The 21,338-nt window shown below is 38.7% G+C and overlaps 1 protein-coding gene across 2 annotated transcripts in view; it reads left to right on the top strand.

The window, feature by feature from the left end:
• WWC2 (WW and C2 domain containing 2) overlaps positions 1–21,338 on the top strand; it is a 95,352-nt gene that overhangs the window by 57,204 nt on the left and 16,810 nt on the right. For both annotated transcript variants that reach the window (XM_039700150.1, XM_039700151.1), the window contains exons 8-17: positions 697–770; positions 3,823–4,065; positions 8,676–8,765; positions 9,688–10,295; positions 13,725–13,848; positions 14,660–14,740; positions 14,824–14,910; positions 18,014–18,206; positions 19,777–19,947; positions 20,657–20,769. In XM_039700150.1, coding sequence (XP_039556084.1) covers positions 697–770; positions 3,823–4,065; positions 8,676–8,765; positions 9,688–10,295; positions 13,725–13,848; positions 14,660–14,740; positions 14,824–14,910; positions 18,014–18,206; positions 19,777–19,947; positions 20,657–20,769 — 1,784 coding nt within the window. The remainder of the gene's footprint in view (positions 1–696; positions 771–3,822; positions 4,066–8,675; positions 8,766–9,687; positions 10,296–13,724; positions 13,849–14,659; positions 14,741–14,823; positions 14,911–18,013; positions 18,207–19,776; positions 19,948–20,656; positions 20,770–21,338) is intronic.

Below are 21,338 nucleotides of genomic sequence, written 5' to 3' on the forward strand. Positions count from 1 at the left end.
GGAGAAGTGGATAGTATTTTTTTATCTGTCTATAGGATATGTTTCACATTACAGACCTATTACGTATGAAGATGAATTTTTTTTTCTTTAATTTTCAGGAAAAAATATCTCAAAATTTAAATGCACAATTTCATTACACAGCTGAAAGTCTGTTCATTGAACTACTTGTTCAGTGATTTAGTAAAAGCTTGTTTCACTGATATTATATTTTATATACACAGAAGGCTGTTTAATTTTGATACCTTCTTTGAAGTTCTGCAAGCTAAGTTTGTAAGAAGGGAGTGTACAAGGTTTTCCAGACAGAGTTTTGTAACAAATTTATTAAAGTCTAACTTTGAAATGTACTGACATAGTTCTAAATTCTGAGTTCAACAGAATTCATAGTAAATGAGAATTTTCAGTGCAGTTGCTGCAAGTATTCTTTGAAAATGCTCTTCTGTCTTCAGTGTGATGGAATATTGGCACTTGATAGTACAGTAGCTAAAAATGTGTAAAGTAGCTCAGAAGAAAACAGCACTGTTTTGTACAGCTGAGTAGATAAGAATTAGGCATTTAACAGCAAGTGTGGGGCTGGCTGCAGGGGCAGGGTGGTAGTTTTCTTTTTCTTTAACTTGTACTTTTTCTAGCCTCTGGTTCCTTTAAAAGCTTTGCATGGTAACGAGGCCACTTTTTTCGTTGGTTTTGTTCCCTCAACAGATCGGAGCAAGAAGTAGATCGAATTTAGCAGAGAAGGTCAGACTCAGTCTGCAGTACGAAGAGGCCAAGCGAAGGTAACGGGGTCGGTGGGAGCGCGGGGCCGGGACGCTGCCGGTGCCCGGGACGCTCCGGTGCCCGGGACGCTGCCGGTGCCCGGGACGCTCCGGTGCTCCAAGGGCGGGCTCGCAGCGACACCCAGCGGGCGGCACCGCCGCGCTCCATGCCGGGGACTGCAGCGCTCGGGAGCGCTGCGGCTGTTCCTCAGTGCTAAACTGGATGTGTTGTGAAACAAAATTAAAACACTGACAAATTACTGGCTCTTCCAGGATTAAGGGAATAGAGTGAGCTGGCTTTCTGAGGAAAGCAGTCGCCAGGTTATTTATGCCCATTATATCCTTCTTCAGGATCATAATTTCACTTTACTCTACCACTGAAGGCTCATCAGTTTTAGAGTTGCTTCAGACTTCCAGTGCAGATTTAGTAGGCTTAATTATTTCTTTTTTTTCCCTTGGGACTTTAAATAATTTAAAAACTTGTTATCACTATGGGTTGGCTTTTTTTTCATTAGTCTAACTTGAGGAGAAAAGAAGTCGGGGACTGCTCCGCTGATGAATGTGGAATGCCTTTCAAATAAAGTTCTGTGGTGCTTGCCCGTGCAAGTGGTGCCATCTTGATGAATTGCCACCGCACTGAAAAAAGGGCATCAGAAAGCAGAACAGTCAGGGTTCGAATGACATCTTCTGGTGCACCAGAAGTGCTGCATAATACTGGGGCAGGCTTTACTGTTGGGATAGTACTCTTGTGTGATATTATTTTCTAATGCTTGTCAGCAAATTATTTGTCGGCTATTCAGAAGCCTTATTGCTTTTGTTGTGGAGGTTCTTTGTAATTTAAGGGAACTAGAAATCTAAGCACTATTCCACACCCAAAATTTTGGGGTTTTTTTACTATGAAGAACTAAACAAAGCAACAAAGTAAAAAAATAACATTTTTCCCCAGATGAAAACTGTGCCTAGCATGCCATTTAAGCTAAGATTTAAATATTATTTCAGTTGGAAAACTGTGGCATGATCATTTTAAAAATTACAAAAATAAATTTGCAACTTAGAAGTACGAAGTAATGGCTTAGTTGTTTTTAGGAGTCTGCATGACTGTTTCTTGCCTAATTTCAAAAGTATACTTCCTCCTACAGGGTAGTAGCTACCAGTAACAACAGTAATCCTTTATGTGCTCATCCTTACCAGTAACAACAGTAATCCTTTATATGTTCATTATGGATCATAAAACCTCATTGTATAATCAACGCATTCATCAAAGAACACCAAGGCTATTGTGTTTGTTCAATATTGAACATGTATGATTTTGGCTCAGACTCATCATGTACATAATGGTAATTGTCAGATGGTCACTTAGATGGAGATAGGTGGCTTTGTTTCTCAGGCATAATTGATCCAAAACCTGATCACCCTCTGTTTTGGCTGTGTTTTGATACGAAGATGTCCCAGCATTGCATTTTATCTTTCTTTTGCAGAAGCAAAAAACTTCCATGAAGTAGGTCAGTTTGCCATGTCTATCTTAGGGCATGGGGAAAAGAGAAAAAAAGGAGAAACAGTGCAGTGCTCAGAGTATGGAGTACTGCAGCACAGGATATTTCTTTCTCACAAATTACTTAGCCAAGAACACAGGTTGAAATTTCAATGTATGCAACTTGGAATAATGAAGATACATACCAGTTTGTACATGAAGTTCAGTACCTAATTATACCCCTCGCCCAAGTATTGTGGCCAGTGTAAACATCACTGTAATTTAATAAGTGTTGGCCATCTTCTCTGAAATTCTAGATGTGCAAATTCTCAATTATTTTGTGGTAAAATAGCTAAGATGAAGAGGGGATTTTGTAAGTGAACATCTCTACTTGAAAATTACCAGATAATTTTGTACATTGCACATTTGACGTTGCTTAGCCACCAGGATCTCTTGAAGAGGTGGAGTGTTCATAACTATGCTGAATTCAGTTGCAGTTGTTATTCAAAAGGATCTGACACAGCAAGCTGACAATCCTATCCTGATGTAGTGAAGAGCTGGCTAATATTTATTCCTGTTTGGCCTATTGTGTCATCCGACCCTTAAGGGGAACGGAGCACCCAAGATACATAGATGCCTATGGTCAAAAAGGAATTACAAAAGTCAAAGAGTCAGCAAAAAGTTATGAACTTGTATTAGTAAATTATACACATGGCCTGGAAATTGGGATATCAGTCCCTGACCTCCTACTATAAACAAGTGGTGATGGATTTTTAATAGGGGGTAGGATGAAATTGGAAAGAGAGCGAAAATAAGAAACAGAGCAAGGAAACAAACAAACATCACTGGCCCTGGCCCCAGCATCAATCCATCTGATGGGGTGTCCAAGGTCCTGAGGTACCTGTTTATAGCCAAGCTGTCCCTGCCCTGCAGTTACATTTCTCACTTTCTATGCAAATTTGCATAGAAAATGAGCAGTCTGTTCTTCCAGACCTTTCTGGAAATGGGTTGAGGGCTTCAGGAGCTTTGGTGGTCTTGATCCTCTCGCTACTGCAATGGGAAAAGCAGTGGCACAAACTCAAACTGTTGAGTTCGTCTCTTTTCTCCTTAGGTAGCTACTGTTGTATTGCCTTTTTCTTTAATTGCATAGGAGAGCAATACTTTTGTTTAAGATTTGCTGAAGTGAGCACCTTGCTGTGGTGCACATTCTTTCACCATGGCCGTGTCTGTTTCTGAGGAGCTGTCAGCCTCCCTCCCACAGTGTAGGAGAAATCCATCATACTCGTGAATGAGTAAAGCATGGTGCCACTGCTACATTACCAGACAGATTGCTTTCAATAAAGCTTTTAATAACATTGGGACTTCTACTTGAACTGGAATAGGAGAAACGAATTTTTTATGCATATGCATGTTGCTGCTGGTCTTGATATGTGACCTGATTCTCTAGCATAGTCTGTGTACTTGTGAAACAAAACTAAAAGTAGGGCCTTGAGTACAAAATGTTATATCCTGATATGTTTCAAAATATTGTATCACTTCTCTCCTTTCCTTGGCTTTGTGTGCTGTGCTTGACTCAATTAAATTTGCTTTGTTTTATTTTAGCATGGCTAATTTGAAGATTGAACTCTCTAAGCTAGATAGTGAAGCTTGGCCTGGAGCACTGGATGTGGAAAAGGAAAAACTGATGTTAATCAATGAAAAAGAAGAGCTTTTAAAGGAGCTTCAGTTTATTACACCACGCAAACGTACTCAAGACGAGCTAGAGCAGCTAGAAGCAGAAAGGAAGAGGCTTGAGGAAGAGCTAGTGTCTGTGAAAAGCACACCCAGTCAAGCACTTGCTGAAAGGTAAGTGGTTGCCTTTTGCTAATATTAAATGCTGCTTTCTGCAATCTAACCTTTGTACTCATTGCAGACCCTGAACTATGCCTTGATGGGCTGTTTTCCTTCAGTGACTCTTCTATATAGGTCTTAATTAAATTTGTTATTAGCCCAATGGGCAGAAAAACAAAGAAGTCTTCAGTACTGTGAGAGAATGTGAACACCCTGTATCTGCTCTGCAGTATCAGTTGCTCTGCATTTGTTACCAGCATGAAAATGCCTGTGACAGATGTTAAATAACTGAGGAATGTCAACACACCAGCGGGAAGGCAATACATCATTCACTCATTTCTGATAATAGCTGTAAACTGTTTGAACTCAGGTTACAAAGATTATCTTGATTGTTACAACATCTGAAGCCTTTCAATGTGAGTTCTATTACACACAAAAATGCAACCAAAAGGGAGAAAACCCCAAAAAGTTCAGATGAGAAGGAAAACTTTCTGAACTTACTGCTACCTAACTAGTAAGAGGAGCTACTCTCACAATAAATTGTTTTTAGTCACATTCAGAGTTGGAGAAAATCAAAGCTGACTGTCACAGATAGACTTTTCATCAGCTCTAAGTGGAAATAAATTTAGGGGCACCTCTAGCCCACATAAAATGCAATAAACACAAAATGTCATTGTGTGTATCAGTGTAGTATGCCTTACTGAAGTAATACAATCAGCATTGCGTGGTTTTCTTACTCCCTCTACTAGGAAACACCTCCAGTGTGCTGCATACCCAAATTCCTGTTTTAGGATTAGAAGCTGCATCCTAAATTTTAGCTGAGTAACAAGGAAGTTTTTTTACTTACAAAGTGCAAATGTGTGTGTTACATAAGATTTTTTTGAACATTTGTACACTTTGTAATAATTTAAACTGCAATCTATTAATAATTCAAATGTGTTTTAGAAGAGGGGAGCTATATTTTCACAGGAGAAGCTAGCTGTCTAAGGTAAATTGAATCTAAGATTTTGATAATATGCTGTTGTATAGCTAAATCTTGACTCGAGCTATAAATAGGTAGCTGGTGTCTGAATCTTGTGGTTGGGATTTGCTTTAGTGCCAGAGTGAGTTCTGCACCTGACTGTTTTCCCATACATGTCAGGTGCCAAACTTGTAGTGCCAAGGGCAAGTAAAATTGTCCCCTATTGTCAAGAAGAAATGAATTTTCCATGTGTATTGACAGAATGAGTTGTTAGAGCTTCCTTTTTCCCCCTCTCTTTTCCTCAAACTTTTTTCCTTTGATTTTTAATCCTGAAAATATGGAGTGTTTGGGCTTTATGTCCTGAAGTTAATGTACGGTATGTTGTGCACCTCTGCTTGAGGTAGCACTTTCAGTGCCTTCTGGGTTGCTTTTTTGTTATTCCAGTGAATCTCCAGTGAATTTCTAGCTTCAACTGTTTATATTAAAACTGTCTCCTTTGGTGACTTCAGAGCACAAAAATTCTTTCACATGAGGCTATTTTGAGGATTACTTCCAATTTGTCTACTATAAACAAAAAGTAAATCTTTTTCAGAAGGATTCAGATGACAAAACTTTTTCTGAAATGTTAATTTTAAAAGAATACATTTAATTGTACCAGATCAATCAGCAGGATTTTGTTTCTTGGAGTTGAGGGAGACTCTTCCCTCCCTTACCAGTGCAGGAGCCATGCCATCTTCAAAATATTGTGCTATTGTTGCATTACCATTTTCTTCTACGAGGTTTCATGAATGCCTTCACTTTGCAGTGTTTTCACAGGTACTGATAATGAAGCAGCAGCATAAGAAGCTGTGGATTGTACCAGAGCTTAATGCAATGAGGGTTCTTTCATTTGGTTTAGTGGTTTGGATTTTTTCATTTCTAAAGGGAAAAGAAACAGGAGACGTGCTCTGACTTAAAACAAAAACATAGCATAGCCCTGGGTTATTTTGGAGCAGGATGCTGAAATTGCCACTAGTAGATGTACGTGGATTCAATTTACAGAAGGAGGGTGTAGATCATAACATATCAACTTCAAAAAGGCAGAGACAGGGCATACTCTGGCTGCTTTAAGAAGCCTTAAAGCAACTCTGTAGAAATAACTGGAGTGTGGAACTGTTGAGAACTACTTGCTACTTTCTTGCCTCTGAGTTCCATTATTGCTTTTGTCCTTGGCAGTATCTCCCAAGTAAACACAGCCATTTGAACAAATCCATGATTTGAGTACTTGATTGTGCTGTTGCCTACAAAATGGGCACCTGCTCTTGTGCCTGTCACAAACATGTCCACCTAAGTTTGCATTGAAAGGTTAGGTATGTGCCCTTTAACTTCTTTATGTATTTTCTTTAAAGATTCTCTGTCCCTCTCAGCGATGTTACAATCTAAGATCAAAACACAAAGATGTCTCACTAACACAGAAGTCCCTCCTGCAAGGAAGAATAGGTTAATTTAAATAGAAGTGGTGCAAACAGGAGAGACCGAGAGAGGCCCGTGTCAGAACAGATAACACAGTGGTTGTTTAGGTGTTTACACAGGGGTTTTTGGATATTATAGTTCCTGCTTGTGCTATAAAGAGGGAAGGTTCATTGTCTGACAGTTTTGGAGGTGGAGTTGTTGGGTTTCTTTTCCATTTGGCTGGATGTAGAATGAAAAAAACTTTCTCTGAATCTCAGTTTGTTGTGAGATATAAAATTACTTCCTGCATTTCCTCAAACTTCCACAAATGATTCATCACTTGGCTTGTGTTTGTGATTTGTGACTAGCATCTTTCTGACATTAGCCTGCAAGTATTAACAATTGTATTTAATTACTACTAGATCAAATTACTTCCAGAAAAGAAATTTTTTCAGCTGCTAAATTATAAGGAATAAATTCTGTTTATCAACCTCCTTAAGACAGTAACAGAAAAAAACTGTTAATTGTGCTTTTGAGGCAAAAACCAATGCAACCTTTTAGTTCAGTAGTACAAATTCAGTGGCTATTCAGTGTCTTTTGAGGTGGCTGTAGGTGTGTCTTTTGAGGACGTCAGTCAGAGAAATTCCTAAGCTTTTTTTTATTGTCTTCTACCATTAGTAGTTGAACGCAGAGCATTTTTATCCCTCTTCCTTGAGAAAAAAAGTCACAGTTCACTACTGAAAAGCCACAAAAGAGCTAGTGAAGAGCACTCTTGCTTGGGAAAAGCGGGATAGATTAGGCTTTAAAATAAGACAGAAAAATAAAATCAACAAATAGGAAAATTATTGGAAAGAGTGTCTGACACTATAGATGAACATAATTCTTGGTATGGAAACCTGTGTGTATGTCTTCCTGAGCGAAGAATGAAATACTGTGTATGCTTTTAACAGCCTTAGCAGGTATTGGCAGATGAACACATCACTGCAGTGTGAGAGCACATGTGGCATGGGCAGTGGAGTGGAAGTCACACCCTGGCTGACCTCGGGGTAACTTATTCACTTTTGCATAACCCAGATTTGCTCGCTGAATGAGCATGGGTGTAAGCAAGTGCTTTTCATGCTTTGCTGAATCAGGGACTTAATGTCTTTTTGCTGGTATCTGATGTTCAAAGAGAGTGAATTCTGAGCACTCTTGAGTATCTAACTCAGTTAATTCACTTTGTGTAAGAAAGCAATGGTTGATGTTTCTTGTTTCTCAGATTAGTTGCTGGAGAACTTGCGATGTATCAGTTGACTGAGCAAGGCCTAGAGGAGAATACAGTAATCCACAACTACAGGAGGATTTTAGCTGAATCCACTGAAAGAAAGCAATTTATTTAGTGTAAATGGAGTGATAAAAGGGAATTAAAAGAGCGGGAAAAAATCACTCTAAAGATTAGTGAATCATTTCTCCTAGCCAAGAGGAATAGGAGAGTTCCCCATTTTGTGGCTTTAGAGCTGTTCTAGATAACAAAGCAGGAGGCAATAAATCCTGCTTTCTCATAAAAGTGAACTTGATGATGAGCATTGCAATGCTGTGTGGCTCTGAGGTGCTGACAAAGCTGCTGGGAATGTAGAAATCTTTACCAAGGACTCCTAAATATGGTCTGTAATCTCAGAACCTTTCACTGAATGCTGCTTTGATTTGCTGTGCTTTATCTATATATAAAGATTCTGAAATTAAAAGGAGTGCTTTGATTTTAAATTTCAAATTATCAAAACTAATACTGGTGTTACTGGTATTGGTGTTCTTTTGGTTTTCCTAGTTTTGTTGGTTGTTTGGTTTTTTTCCCCTGGAACTATATTAAGTGAGGAGGGAGTCTTCAGTATGGTTTTTAAAAACTGTATGAGTGCAGATCTTATTATCCTGAAGTTGCAGCTATTTTCCCAGTGCTCATTTGTTACTCTTTTATTGGGTGCATGTTCCCCTTGGTACAGTGTGAATGTCCCAACCCTGTGCTTGCTTGTACACTCAGCAGGTTTGTTACAGTGCTTGGTATTCTGCAGGTAAAGTCACTCTGCTGAAGCAGTTGGAGTTTTATGATCAGACCGAGAGCTAACACAGTATTTTGGATTTTAGTCACTGGCAACCTGATAAAAAAATGAGGGATCTTCACTTTGTTTCTTTTTTATCCATAAAATGTTCTAGCTATTCTGTAATGCTTTCCTGAACTAATATGTGCATATTTTTGCAGATTAAAATTGGAGGAGAGAAGAAAAGAGTTGGTACAGAAACTTGAAGAAACTACAAAGTTAACTACTTATTTGCATTCACAACTTAGGAGGTGAGACTGTGCTGCATGATGTAAAACCTGTTTTGTAGTAGACCTGGATGTCCCAACTTCATTCTTAGGTTTATCTCTTAGCTGGAAGCTCAGCAAAATATATTAAAGTAAGAAAATGCAAATGTAATAGCTTCAAGCATTTAGTCACCATGCAAACGTGGTGTACTTTTATAATTTCAGCAAATTTTCTAAGTTGATGGTTCTGTTATTGTTCAGTAAATGTATTTTAAGTGTTTAGAAGGGCCTGTTTGAATTATTTTTCCTGACATTTTTTCCCAGCAATCCTCCAGAACCAAGGCAGTGACACTCAAGTTTCTCTGGCCCAGCAGGACTTCCTGTCTCCTGTTATTAACAGGACAAGATTGCATGTTACAGCTTTGCCATAATTTACATAGTTGGATTTTTTCTGTGCACGTGGAGTGCATGTTGTCATGCAGATGGGAAGCAGTTCTGCTAGAAGTTGTCTATCTGGCATCTTTCCCAGGTGCTTGGGCATAGGATAGGCTGCATGAATTGCTCTGGAGGTGGCAACACTCCTGTGCTGTCATAAGCTCCATCCTGGGAATCCCTGTGCTTTCACATTGACCACATTGAGACCCACATCAGAGTAGAGCAGGTTTCCAATGGGATGTAACAGCTGAGAAGGTTGCTGTTACTGCCAGACTAGTTTGTCAAATCTGCAGCCTTCTCCAGAAGAAAAGGGGTTTAGGCAGGTGGCCAAAGGCTGGGTAAATTGCCCTGGTAGTGTGCAGGTTGGGCATACTGAGCTAAACCAGGTATAGGTGCTTAAAAACATAATGTCCCAAGCAGCTTTTGGTTGTAATCTGTTACAAGGCAGTTTCAGTCAAGCTTCCCTATCATTGTTGTGTTCTGTGCTGGTTTAGTTTAGTAACATCAGCATGTGTTTGTGCTTTCTTTGCAGCCTCTCAGCTAGTACGTTATCTGTGTCTTCAGGGAGCAGTTTGGGATCCCTGGCATCCAGCCGGGGATCCCTGAACACATCCAGTAGAGGCTCGCTAAACTCGCTCAGCTCCACGGATCTCTACTATAACCAAGGCGATCCAATTACAGATTTGGACTATCAGTACAAACTTGATTTCATATTGCAAGAAAAAACTGGTTACATTCCTTCGGGACCCATCACTACTATTCATGAAAATGAAGTAGTCAGTTCCCATGGGAGACTCGGTTACAGTGACTCTCCTTCAGCTGCAGACCATCCCAAATTGACTGAACCTCCTAAATCTGTGACATCGCTGTCTTCCAGATCCTCACTCTCCTCCTTGTCCCCCCCAGGCTCCCCTTTGGTTTTAGAAGCTGCATTTTCAGTGTCAGCTCAAAATTCCCCTCTGCATCACCTCACTACGGACTTCGAAGACTCTGACCTTTCAGGTGATTTTGCAGGCATTAGCTTCTGCGAGAACCAAATATTATCAGACTCTGAAGCCAGAGCAGGATCTCGGACTCCTACAGATGATAAAGATCTAAATGTTAGGCAGCCTCTGCCTTCTCTACACGAAGGAAGCTCAGGTAATTAAAACAAAAAATCTAATGTCAAATGTATGTGCAACATGAAAATTAACAGCTGGCTCTTGAAATGAGGAGGCACCTTGTGTAACTGAAGATTATCTTGATCAGCATGCACTTGCATATTCTGAAGGATGTTACCTAACTTCTAGTTTTGGCCTGCAATCACCCTGATTCTGTTCACATTTTTCAACAGCTATGTTAGAAAGTAAGTTCATGTATTGCAATCGGTCGCGAAAACAATAACACAAAAACCTGAAGCTGGACTTTGAAAGCATGGATTATGCATGGTGTTCCTAGGTTTTATCAGGTTGTATGGATATAGAGCAAATACTCTCTGCTGGTTTTTTGGTAATTTGAAATCAGAGACTTTGTTTCTCATTGAAGAGTAAGTTACACACTGATATTCTCAGTAAAAAAGACTTTTGGACTGTAAATTATGTGTTATGTGTATCTAATTATTTGAGTCTGCTGTCACCGAAATATCTGCAGTTCATTTTGAATTATGAAAGACAGGTGACTACATGCCATGTAAGTTACAGTGAGAGTTTCCCCATTTTTAATGTGAATTTCACAGCTTTTAGGTTTTTATCCAAGTTAGAATAGAGTTCCTAAGTGAGTCTAGGATCCCCTTGCAGTGTGTAGGTAACTTCCAAAAGAATGAGACATCTTGTCCTAAAGCATACTTCCCTTTAAGGATGAAGGGATGAATGACTAAGTTATCAAGGTATCCTTAGTGACTAGTTAGCTTTAACTTTGAGGTGGCTAAATTAGGTGTGATGAATTCTACTTCTGGTCTGTATTAAAAGCCATACAGCATGCTTAATCATCTTATGTTGTCAAAACCTTCGGAAGGTTTCAAAAATCCCAGCTGTCAAGATGGCTCGTGCTCAGTCTTAGAGTGCTCGCTTTGCTGCCTTGTGTTCGGGCTGACAGTATGTTGTGCTCTCTCTGCACATTTATTCTTCTCTAGTGTCATTCTGTGTCATTGTCTTCAAGTATGTTGCAAACCATTCATGTTTATGTTGCACTCTGTTTTCTCAAGGAAGAACTGAGTGAGACAGATTTCCAGTAGTGCTGAGCACTGGCAGCCCTATTTGAAACCTGGTCAGTACCTGGCATTTCCAACTGTATTTCTGAGCTGCTAGGGAAGCAGCTAACTAAGCAGTTTGGTGTTTTAGGGAATAAACATGGCCTAGCTCTTGAGCATTGTCCAGATTTGTTACCAAGTTAGAAACCTTATGCTTGGAGTTTTTCAATTTTTAATAAAAGTACCTTGTCATATTCAAACAGTTTATATATTTTAATGAGAAATTTGCTTTTTTAAAAATTCCCTCAAGGAGCTGTTGTAATATCTGTTGTCTAATTAGATTAGCTTACTGCAGTACTGTGGTAATTTCAATGGTGGCCAGAGCAATGTGGCATCAGAAGAGAAAAGTATGGTGTGCTTAGTACAAGCTGGGAGGCCCCACTGTGTTTCACTGTGCAGAAAGAAAACAAGGAATTGACCGATGTCCTAGTGGTTTGAGCCTGTAAAATGCAAAGTTGAAAAAGCAGGGAAAGGGAATTTGGGGGGAGTGGGTCTTTTTGTGCTTGTCTTTTCAGGATAGTGTGGCATAGTAGTTATTTTACTTTAGAGCCATATTATAAAAGATTGAAACAATAATTAATTTTCCTGCCTGTATTTCAGCAGCATATCCTTTCCAAATTAACAACCATTTTCAGTCTGTCTTTGCAATCTGGCTGCAGCTCACATACTCGGAGAACTGAATTCAAAATGGCTTGGAATTTGGGAACACTTTGGGCTATGTGAAATCAGATTTTTTTTAGAAAATTTATTTCTATAGATCATTATTTACAAAGTTATTGTGTGGTTCTCTAACATTTTTTCACTTTTTGAGGACCTCTTATTCTGGGTATTGTCAGCTTGCCTTTTAAGTCTATATAAGTAGTTATGGTTTTAAAATGTAAATTCATTCTGTGATTCTTCATGCTGGTACTTCCTCATGTAGCACCATGTGTATAATACAGTTTGTCTTTAAACTTGTATTAAGGCTGCCAAAACAAGTATTTGAATTTTGAATAGCCAGGTATTAACTAATTACACTTCAATACCTCTGGTTTCCACAGTAAAATGGGCCTCATGGTGAGACTTCAGTAATTAACAGTGAGACACAGATCTGGGGTTTGTTCAGTGTTTCTGCTCCAGTTTCATCCTTGAAACTGCTGTGATGCTGAATGGGAAGGTTTGAATAAACTCAACCAGAGGCACTAAACCTGCATTGAAAATTTCAGCCCACACACTTAGGTTTCTACAGGACTACAAATCTGAATACTGCTGAATCTTAACTTGGGCATAGACAAAGACTCAAAGGTAGTACAGCTCCCAGTGTCATGTAATCTGCACTGGCTCTCTAGATGCAGTGTTCACCTGCTTCTCTGGCTGTCTCTGACTTCTCTGTACAGGTGAACCATAGAGATATTTGCTCCTCTGCACATGTCCCTGCTGTCAGAAACTAAGTTGGAATATCTTGTAGTTCTTCCACAGTCAGTCTCTGTCATTGTCAAAGTCAATTCAGGCTGCTGTGGTAATTCCTAAGGGTAATCAATAAATCATGTCATCACCTTCACCCCTCACATGGTGAGGGGGAAGGGAAAGAGCACTTCATCATCAAGGAAAAAGCATTCTTACTGCCATAAATAAAAGCACAAATGCAGCAATCAATCATCTAATCTAAAGCCTTAAATTTTAACATCTTAACAGGATGTAAAGTCATGATTCAGATGGGGATGATAATGCATACCAATATCCTCACCCCCTGGCAGATAAAAGGACTGCATAGACCCTCAGCTTGCTGTGCTGCAGAATGTGGCTTCGTGGCATGACACTCGCATATGAATGCAAGTTGAAGATTAAAGCTAAGTAGTTATTGAGAGCCTGTAGCAGAGAAAGTTTTTGATGATAGTAAACCAGAGAGGATTTTATTTCTAGCAGTTATATCACTGGGGAGAGGATGTCTGTCTGACTTTTGAATATTTAATAAACAGTAGGCAAGCACTTGGCATGTAGCTGCAGTTGTTACCACAGTGCTGAATGCGAACATGGCAAATACTGGTTTAAAGATCAGGGAAATGAGGGCTGATAATGAAGGATAATAACTAGCTCAGTGCATAAGGGTGATCATAGGAGTCTGTGTCTCTGGGAAGAAATAATAGTACGTTTTCAAGTTCATCAGTCTGGTTATATCTGTAGCCAGAATATGTAGCAACAGCAGTACAGGCTCAGAATGTTTAATGATATGGAACAAAACTACTCTGTGATACTCAGCTAAGGGTCACCGCTTCCAACGTGACAACTTCCTAAGCTATGCTCATCTCTCTTTCTGACTATTAATCTCTTGGACTAGTTTTCATTCTTTTTCCTTTTTGTAGGTGGTGATTTACCAAGAAGAACAGCTGGTCATCTGCTTGAGGAGAAAACAGCTTGTGTATCTGCTGCTGTGTCTGATGAGTCTGTAGCTGGAGATAGTGGTGTATATGAAGCTTCTGTGAAACAGTAGGTTTGAGAAATCATGCAAGTCTTTCCACCAAAATTTTAAATATATCTATGATCAGTTACACGGTACCTGCAGAAGTTGTTAACCAGCCCTGCCTTTTTTAGAAATAATTTGTATTTTCAGATGAAAGGAAGGCATATTTGCCAAACAGTGAAGTTTGATCTGAGGGTTATTTTTTGTGCTTGTATAACTTGGTTGAATAGCATTAATATACTTCTTTATAATCTTGGGGTTTTTTTCTTGCTAGAAGCTTTCCCAATAGAAAAGTTTGATTTAAACTATGCAGGTTCTGCCGTGTGACTCTATTGACAATACTCAGGGTTACTGTTTTTACTTCTTGTTTTGCTAAGGATTTTTAAGATTGCATAGACATTTTTTGGATTGTTTTTATTTTTAAAAAGAGGTTATAGAAAAGACATGAAAAAACTCTGTTGTAATGTTGGTGTTAAAATAATCTAGGTTGAGGCTTAATGGTCTCTGCAGTGATCAGGATATAAGAAACATATTTGCTGTTATTTTTTGACTAGACAACTTCTATAGGATTCTTCATACTAGTTTATATAGTATTGCCTGTAATCTTCAGTAATCAGCCTCAGGCCTTTCTGAGTCATTGCTGCAGTTGTCGAACTATTCCAGCAGCAACAGTCCCTAAAACAAGCCCTGCTGTTGTGTAGGCTGTGAAATTCTTGTTTGGAGTGCATGCTGTAATTGAAACAGCATGTTTAGGAGAATGGATATATGTTCTGTGTATGCATATCTTAATAATTGCTGAAAGCTAACTAAATTTGAGTATTTGCCTGGTTTTCCTAGACCAAATGAAACTGAGGACACTGTATATAGTGAAGATGATGCAACAACTTTAGAGCCTGCTCAGGTACAAATAGGACTCAGGTGAGTGATCAGCCAAGGGAATATTTCTCTTGATCCAGAAATGTGAATAGTAAACTTCCCTTGTGTTGTCCTTTCTTTAACAGATATGACCACAGCAATTCAAGTTTTGTGATAATCATAGTACGGCTTAGAAACCTTCCAGCATTTCCTGTCCCCCTTGGCTCTAAGGTGTAAGTCGAACAATCACTGAGAAGTAGTGTTGAAATATAAGAGTATAATAATAAATTCTAAAAATTCTCTAAAGGAACTGGTTGATTTATGGCTTAAGAGCACAAAACTTTTCAAACTGTTGTAGTATTTAGCATTGTAGTATTTATGTAATATGTAGTATTTAGTATTTGCATATTCCAGCAATGCAGCAAGAATAAGATGTTATCAAGAAATTTGCATATTCCACTAAACTGGAGTAAATAATGATTTTAAGACGGTGTTTTATCTACTGCTTCTAAACATTCCAGCTTTGTGAGTGCAAAATAGCTATGCTGTATTTACTAAAACCTTTCTTTTGATACTTCGGCATCCTTTCAGCTCAGAATGTTGTCTTCATACATTTATGTGTCTTTTTGATGTAAAATGATATTTAAACAGTATTTGTCTTTTAAGTGAGCTTTTAAAGGAAAGGGGTAATTTAATAAATTGCAAGTGGACAAGCAGAGTCACATTGAGATACATCATCCCTAATTACGAGAGCTTGGAGGTCTGTAAAGAATTAGTTCTTGAGTCAGATTGGACCAACAAAGTCTAAAATGGACATGCAAAGTCTAAAAGAAAATTACAGTTTAAATTGTATGTAGAAAATGAACAGAAAATCCTGAATATGTTACCTCTGAGTTTCTAATCCAAAATTCTCATCTACATGTTGCCTTGGGGACGCTTGTACTTGAGCAAGTGTTTGAGACTGTAAGATTACCTTAAACTGTTGAAAAGCTTAATAAGATTGGAGTAGGATATAATCAATCCTTGAAAAATTTAGTTTTCTTGCTGTTCTTTCCCCTTTGTATCCCATTGCCTTAAATTTGATTGGCAGATAAATAGGAAGCTGCTGGATATGGAAAGGATGCATTAAGGATAGAGGCCTGGGTGCTTGCTGGATTTTTCTGTTTGTTTTTGTTAATAACAAATGGTTGTTCTACTACTGTCCTTCCTTCCCTGGACTACTCTTTCCTCTACTGGCCTTCCAAGTCCACTAACATTTAGCACAAAAAACCAGAAAAAGTATAGAAGAATAAATTGACACAGGTGAGAGGAAAAGTAGATAATGTAGAATGGCAAAAAGATGTTCAGTAACATAAAGCTAGGTCAGAGCAGGCATTTTTTCAGGAATTAAAGTGTGAAGTTGTAATTAATAGTCAAGTAGTTCTGACCTGCTGCTGCTAAAAGAGATTGGATAAAATTAAATCCACACAAAACAAGGAGGAAGAAGGGGAAGGGTAAAGGCCGGACCTTGCAAATAGCATTTTTTCTGTCACTTGCACTTGTATGCATATATGTATAATCTGTACAGATACATACAATAATAAAAATAGGGTCTGGAAAAAGATGCTACATTATAGCTGCATTTCCTAGACCATCAGTTGGATAAATCAGTACTTTAGTGAACCTTTACACATGGAAGAATAGATTTGACATGAGGTGTTACTGATGCTGTAAAAACTGCTCACTTTTAGTCCAGGTAGAGCACAGTTGAAGAGTTACTGTGTCAGGATCACTTCTTCATCAGCTGAGAAGTCATAGGTTTGTCACAGTGAAATCTGATTCATCCATTTACTCTTTAAGTTTATTAATTAAAATGAAAGTAACTACTCCTGTACAACAAAGTCAGAGAACAATTTCTTTCACTTCTTTGTTTACCCTTCATTTGGCCTGATGCCAATAAATTGGCAAACAGTTATTAAAAGAAAGTTTTAATGAACCACCTTTTAAACATACCTTTGGTACACTTTATCTTCTATTCCTACATCTTTTATAAATGTTTTTTATTGCTCAGTCTATTAAAATAGCTGTTTTCTGTAGACTGACAATTGCTCACCTACAGTTACAGGAATACAGCAGCAGCATTACTGGAGTTACAATATGCTGCCACTTCACCTCAGGACTGGCATGTCAAAATGGTGGATACCTGCTATCCAGACTATAGATGTGAACCAAACAACCTAGATTTTGCTCTTTATTCCAAGAAGTTTGGCATAACTGGAAAATAAAGACCATGCCCAAATTTAAGTAAAGAAATCGTGTTTCTCTCAGACCTAATTTCTTTTGATTTAACTAATGTGAAATTAAGTCTTTAATAAAATTAACAAAACTCTTCATGAAGTCAGAAAATGTAGTAGTAGTGCTATAAATTTTGAGAGAAAGAGTGGGTCAATGTAAGTAATTCTGGAAAAAACTCTTTCTCATTGCTTTATCCAGCTTCATTGCATTCTATTCTCCAGTGAATGCCATTATATTTAAAGCCAGTACCAGAAACAGACTAACAGATAGGCAAAGAAAAGATGTAAAACTATTACTATGCTTATTCATGTGTATGAAAAACTGTGCAATAGGTAAATAGCACATACAAATTGCATTAAAAATGTCTGTACTGTGTCAAGCTGCTGCTAAAGTGAGACCTGCAAGTTAGTTAGTACAATTTTAACCACATAATATCCATTCCTACTGGTTATATGAAATGAATGAAGCCTTGTAACAATTTCGAGTTACTCTCTGTGCTTCAATTCAGGTTTGCAAGATGCATTCTTCCAAGTTTCACTTAATATGTTATGAATTGATCTTAAGCAGCTATGGCCATAGCTATTTTATTCTTTGCTTTCCTTAGTTTCCTGCTTTCTTTGGAAATTTTGTTTGATCTGTTTCCTTAAAAGATAAAAAGACATCACTGCTTTTCAGTGCTGCTTGCATTAGTCTAAGAATTTAATTTTTACATCCACCCCAGTTCTTCTCATTTTTTAAAATTAACATTAAGAACATGTTTCCTCCCACCTGTGACATGATCTTCATTGTTTACAGTACTAAACTTGGACAGAGTCAGAAACTGCTACCTCTCTTGCTACTACTACCTTACCAGGCAGAAAATGCCTTCATGGGAAATGTTTCAGCAAGGGACAGGAGGAGTTCCTCACTCATCTTTTTCACCTCATTTCCATTCCACTGATAAGTTACTGTTCCATTTAGTTGCTATACAGTCCTTAAGTTGATGGGGTGAACTTCTGTCATGCATCATCAGCAAGTGCCAGTTTAAACAGAGGTAAAAAGATGTTGTTTTGTTTCTGGCAGGTATATCAGAGTAGCAGTCCTTCCATCCTCCACTGATATCAGCTGTCTGTTCCGCACTAAAGTTCATCCTGCCATGGAAACCATTTTATTCAACGAGATATTCAGAGTAGCCATTTCTCAAGTAGCACTGCTACAGAAGACACTGAGAGTAGATGTTTGTGCTGTCTGTAGAAGTCGGCGGGAAGAATGCTTGGTATGTGGTTTTATTTCTGGTGCTTTTTTGGCATGCATTTGTTTATAGTGTCCCCTCTTATTTTGATGGTCAAGGCTGCTAAAATTCCACAGCACTTGGAGACAACGACTGAAGCATAACTTAGTTGTTGCTATAGTACCTAGAATGCTGCCTTTCTCTGAAACTCCTGGTACAGAATCTAATCCTGGATGGAAAGTGTTTTGATAATTCTAAGACTACTTTAACCCCTTAATTACAGATTGATATTCCATCTTTGCCATTTTATAAAACCCCTATAAACTTCAATGCAACATTACTTCAATGCTAGGTTTTAAAGAAAAAACTGAAGAAGAGCCACAGTAAAAAATGAGAGCAAACCCTCATTGTCACCACTTGTCACAAAGAACAAACTAAATTACATTTTGGACATTATTTTAGATTATATGATGGACACCTTTTTGGTCTTTATGATCTGTTGAAATAAAAAAGCATGACATTTATAGATCAGCCCATTGGAAGCTGTCACTTTAAATGTTGTTGTTAATCGTAGTCATCACTGAATCAGTGATGCTTCATTTACTTTCAAATTGCTTTTGCATGGTCTGGTACAACTCAAGTCTAGTTTTTCACCATGAGAGGGATTTTACTAGCACAGTGAGATTTTTGCAGTTACCACACACTGAAGAGATGCTGGAATCTGCTGGGGTTCATTGGCTCTAATTACTGTGAAACAGCCTCGCTTTCAGAATGTAGAAGTTAACTTAATTCCTGGGGAATGTGTCGGCCTTTTTCAGTATGTAAAAGCTTTCCCCTGTAGAAAGGGAAGGGCAGCAGAACAAAAATGCAACCTCCAGCATGATACAAAGGTGAAGAAAGGACTCAACAATAACAAAAAAACCCAATGAAGACAAGAGTTATTCCAAAGATCAAATGAAAGAGTTGGGAGTACCATCCCCAGCAGAATGCCCTGGACAACATGACCAGAATCTTGGCAAGAGCTATGTGTGCAGCCCAGTAGCTGTGGAGATAATATGCTTTGCCAAAGAACAAAGGATTTTAATCTCCAAGGCACAGCCCAAACATGAGTACTTCAGAAGTTTTCCCAGAGTACCAACTCAGTGGATGCCAGTGTTTGTCCAAATGAAAGGGTTTCTTAATCTCTTTTACTGGCTTTTCATCTCCTTCTTCCCTGGTTAGAGCAAGCAAGGTCATCCATTATATGCCTGATTTTTGTGGTGGGATAGTTGAAAAATCTGTGGCACTTGCTGTCCCAGAAGCTGGTGCTGCACAGGTTTTCATTACTGAATGCAATAGAGCAGGAGTGTGCAATACCGTGGTATGGTGTGGGGAGACATTTCTGCATACTGAAATAAGAGATGGCAGAATGGACAATATGAAGGACATTTCCATGTACTTCTCTTTGTCTACTTTAACTGGAAGTAGAGGGAAATAAAAAACTGTACAGTTAGAAAGGAAATCAAAGTTCATGTCAAATTTGTGCTGCTTGTTTTGCATGATGAGTACAGTAGAAATGTTTTGTGGGAAACTGAACAAATTTAAATAATTTTTTCCCTTTTCTTATTTTGTACAGGCTGGGACTCAGATCAGCCTGGCAGATTTATCACTTTGTGATGAGACCTATACTCTGTGGTACAACCTGTTGCCTTGCAAGCAGAGTCCTGGCAAAAAACCCAAGGAACAAAATGATGAATACGTGTTTCTGTTAAGCGAGCAATCACAGTCATTGGACTCACTGGACTTGGTGAGTGATGAGTTGGCTATTACTGTGATAGCAAGAAAAAAGCCAGAGACTCCAATTGTGTCATTGCATTGTAGGTATTTGGATGTGTGAACTGCCATCCCCTGAAGGTCCAAGGCCCTGTTTTGCAGGCACTTTTGTCTAGAGTGACTTTGTGTGAGTAGGGCCTTCAGCTGTGTTTCTTTTTAGAAAGAATGTTATTGAAGAGCTTCCTTAAGTGTGCCATTTATTTTCATATGCATACATTGAAAATTGCTATTTATTAACTATTTGAATCTGCATACTCAAAGCCATCACGCTGAACATGCTCTTTATGCAAAACATACTAACTCTTCTGGTTAAATAAGCTTTTCTGCTTTAATCCCTTCTTGAGAGAATTGCATAGAAAATGTAACTTTGAAAAGCAACCTTTTTTCACCTAAGAACAGTATGAGAGGGAAGATGAGAAAATACATTGAAGGATGACAGGAGTATATTTGATTGCATTGTCATTTTAAAACCAATTGTTTTTCATTGAAATTTACTGTGCATAAAAGTAATCATTCAATGTGCTATACACTGACAATTCAAACCCGTTTTCCTCATGATCTGGGGGTCATTGTGTCTGCTGACATCAGGGAGCAGTAGGGTAATGCAGCTCTTGCAAGAGTTGTCATTTTCCTACCTGTTATGTATCATTTGACTCTGGTTTCATTTTTTTCCTTGTGAGCAGGATGCTGTGTCAGCTCTGCTGGAGAGGACATCTGCTGAGCTGGAAGCAGTAGAACAAGAGCTGGCTGAAGATGAAGAGAAGGAACAAGAGCAAAGGGCCACTGAGGAAGACTGGTAAAGACACTTTTCCTCCCTCACTGTTCATGCCTGAATGATTCAGCTCATTCTTCCTCTTCTTAGACAAACAAAAGGGCTGTACTTTTGGAGATCACAGATTCATAGAACGGTATAGGTTGGAAGGGATCTTTAAAGATCGTCCAATCTAATACTGCTGCCATGGGCAGGGACCCCTTCCATTAGAACAGGTGGTCAACACCCCATCCAACCTGGCCTTGAAAATTTCCAAGGACAGAACATCTATGGCTTCTCTGGACAACTTGTTCCAGTGCCTCACCACCACTGGAATTGGAGTAAAGTCTTGTTCTCTTGTATGGTCAATTCACATTCCAGTCTCTTGACTGCCTCTATGATCTCCTGCTGCCAATGCTCCTCCATTCCATGTACACCTTCCTGTGAAACCACCTGGGCTGTGAAGCCACTGGAAGTGTAGCAAAATATCAAATATTATAGTTGCATTAACTGTAACAGACAAGCAGTTAGATTTGAAAAGAGAGCTCCTGTCTGACAAAGTCAGTGGGTGTGCTTCCATTGATGGTCTTGTTTTTGAAGAAAATTTGAGCTTT

This window comes from Passer montanus, unplaced genomic scaffold, assembly GCF_014805655.1.
Source record: "Passer montanus isolate IOZ18808 unplaced genomic scaffold, ASM1480565v1 scaffold14, whole genome shotgun sequence".
NCBI classification, from domain to species: domain Eukaryota; kingdom Metazoa; phylum Chordata; class Aves; order Passeriformes; family Passeridae; genus Passer; species Passer montanus.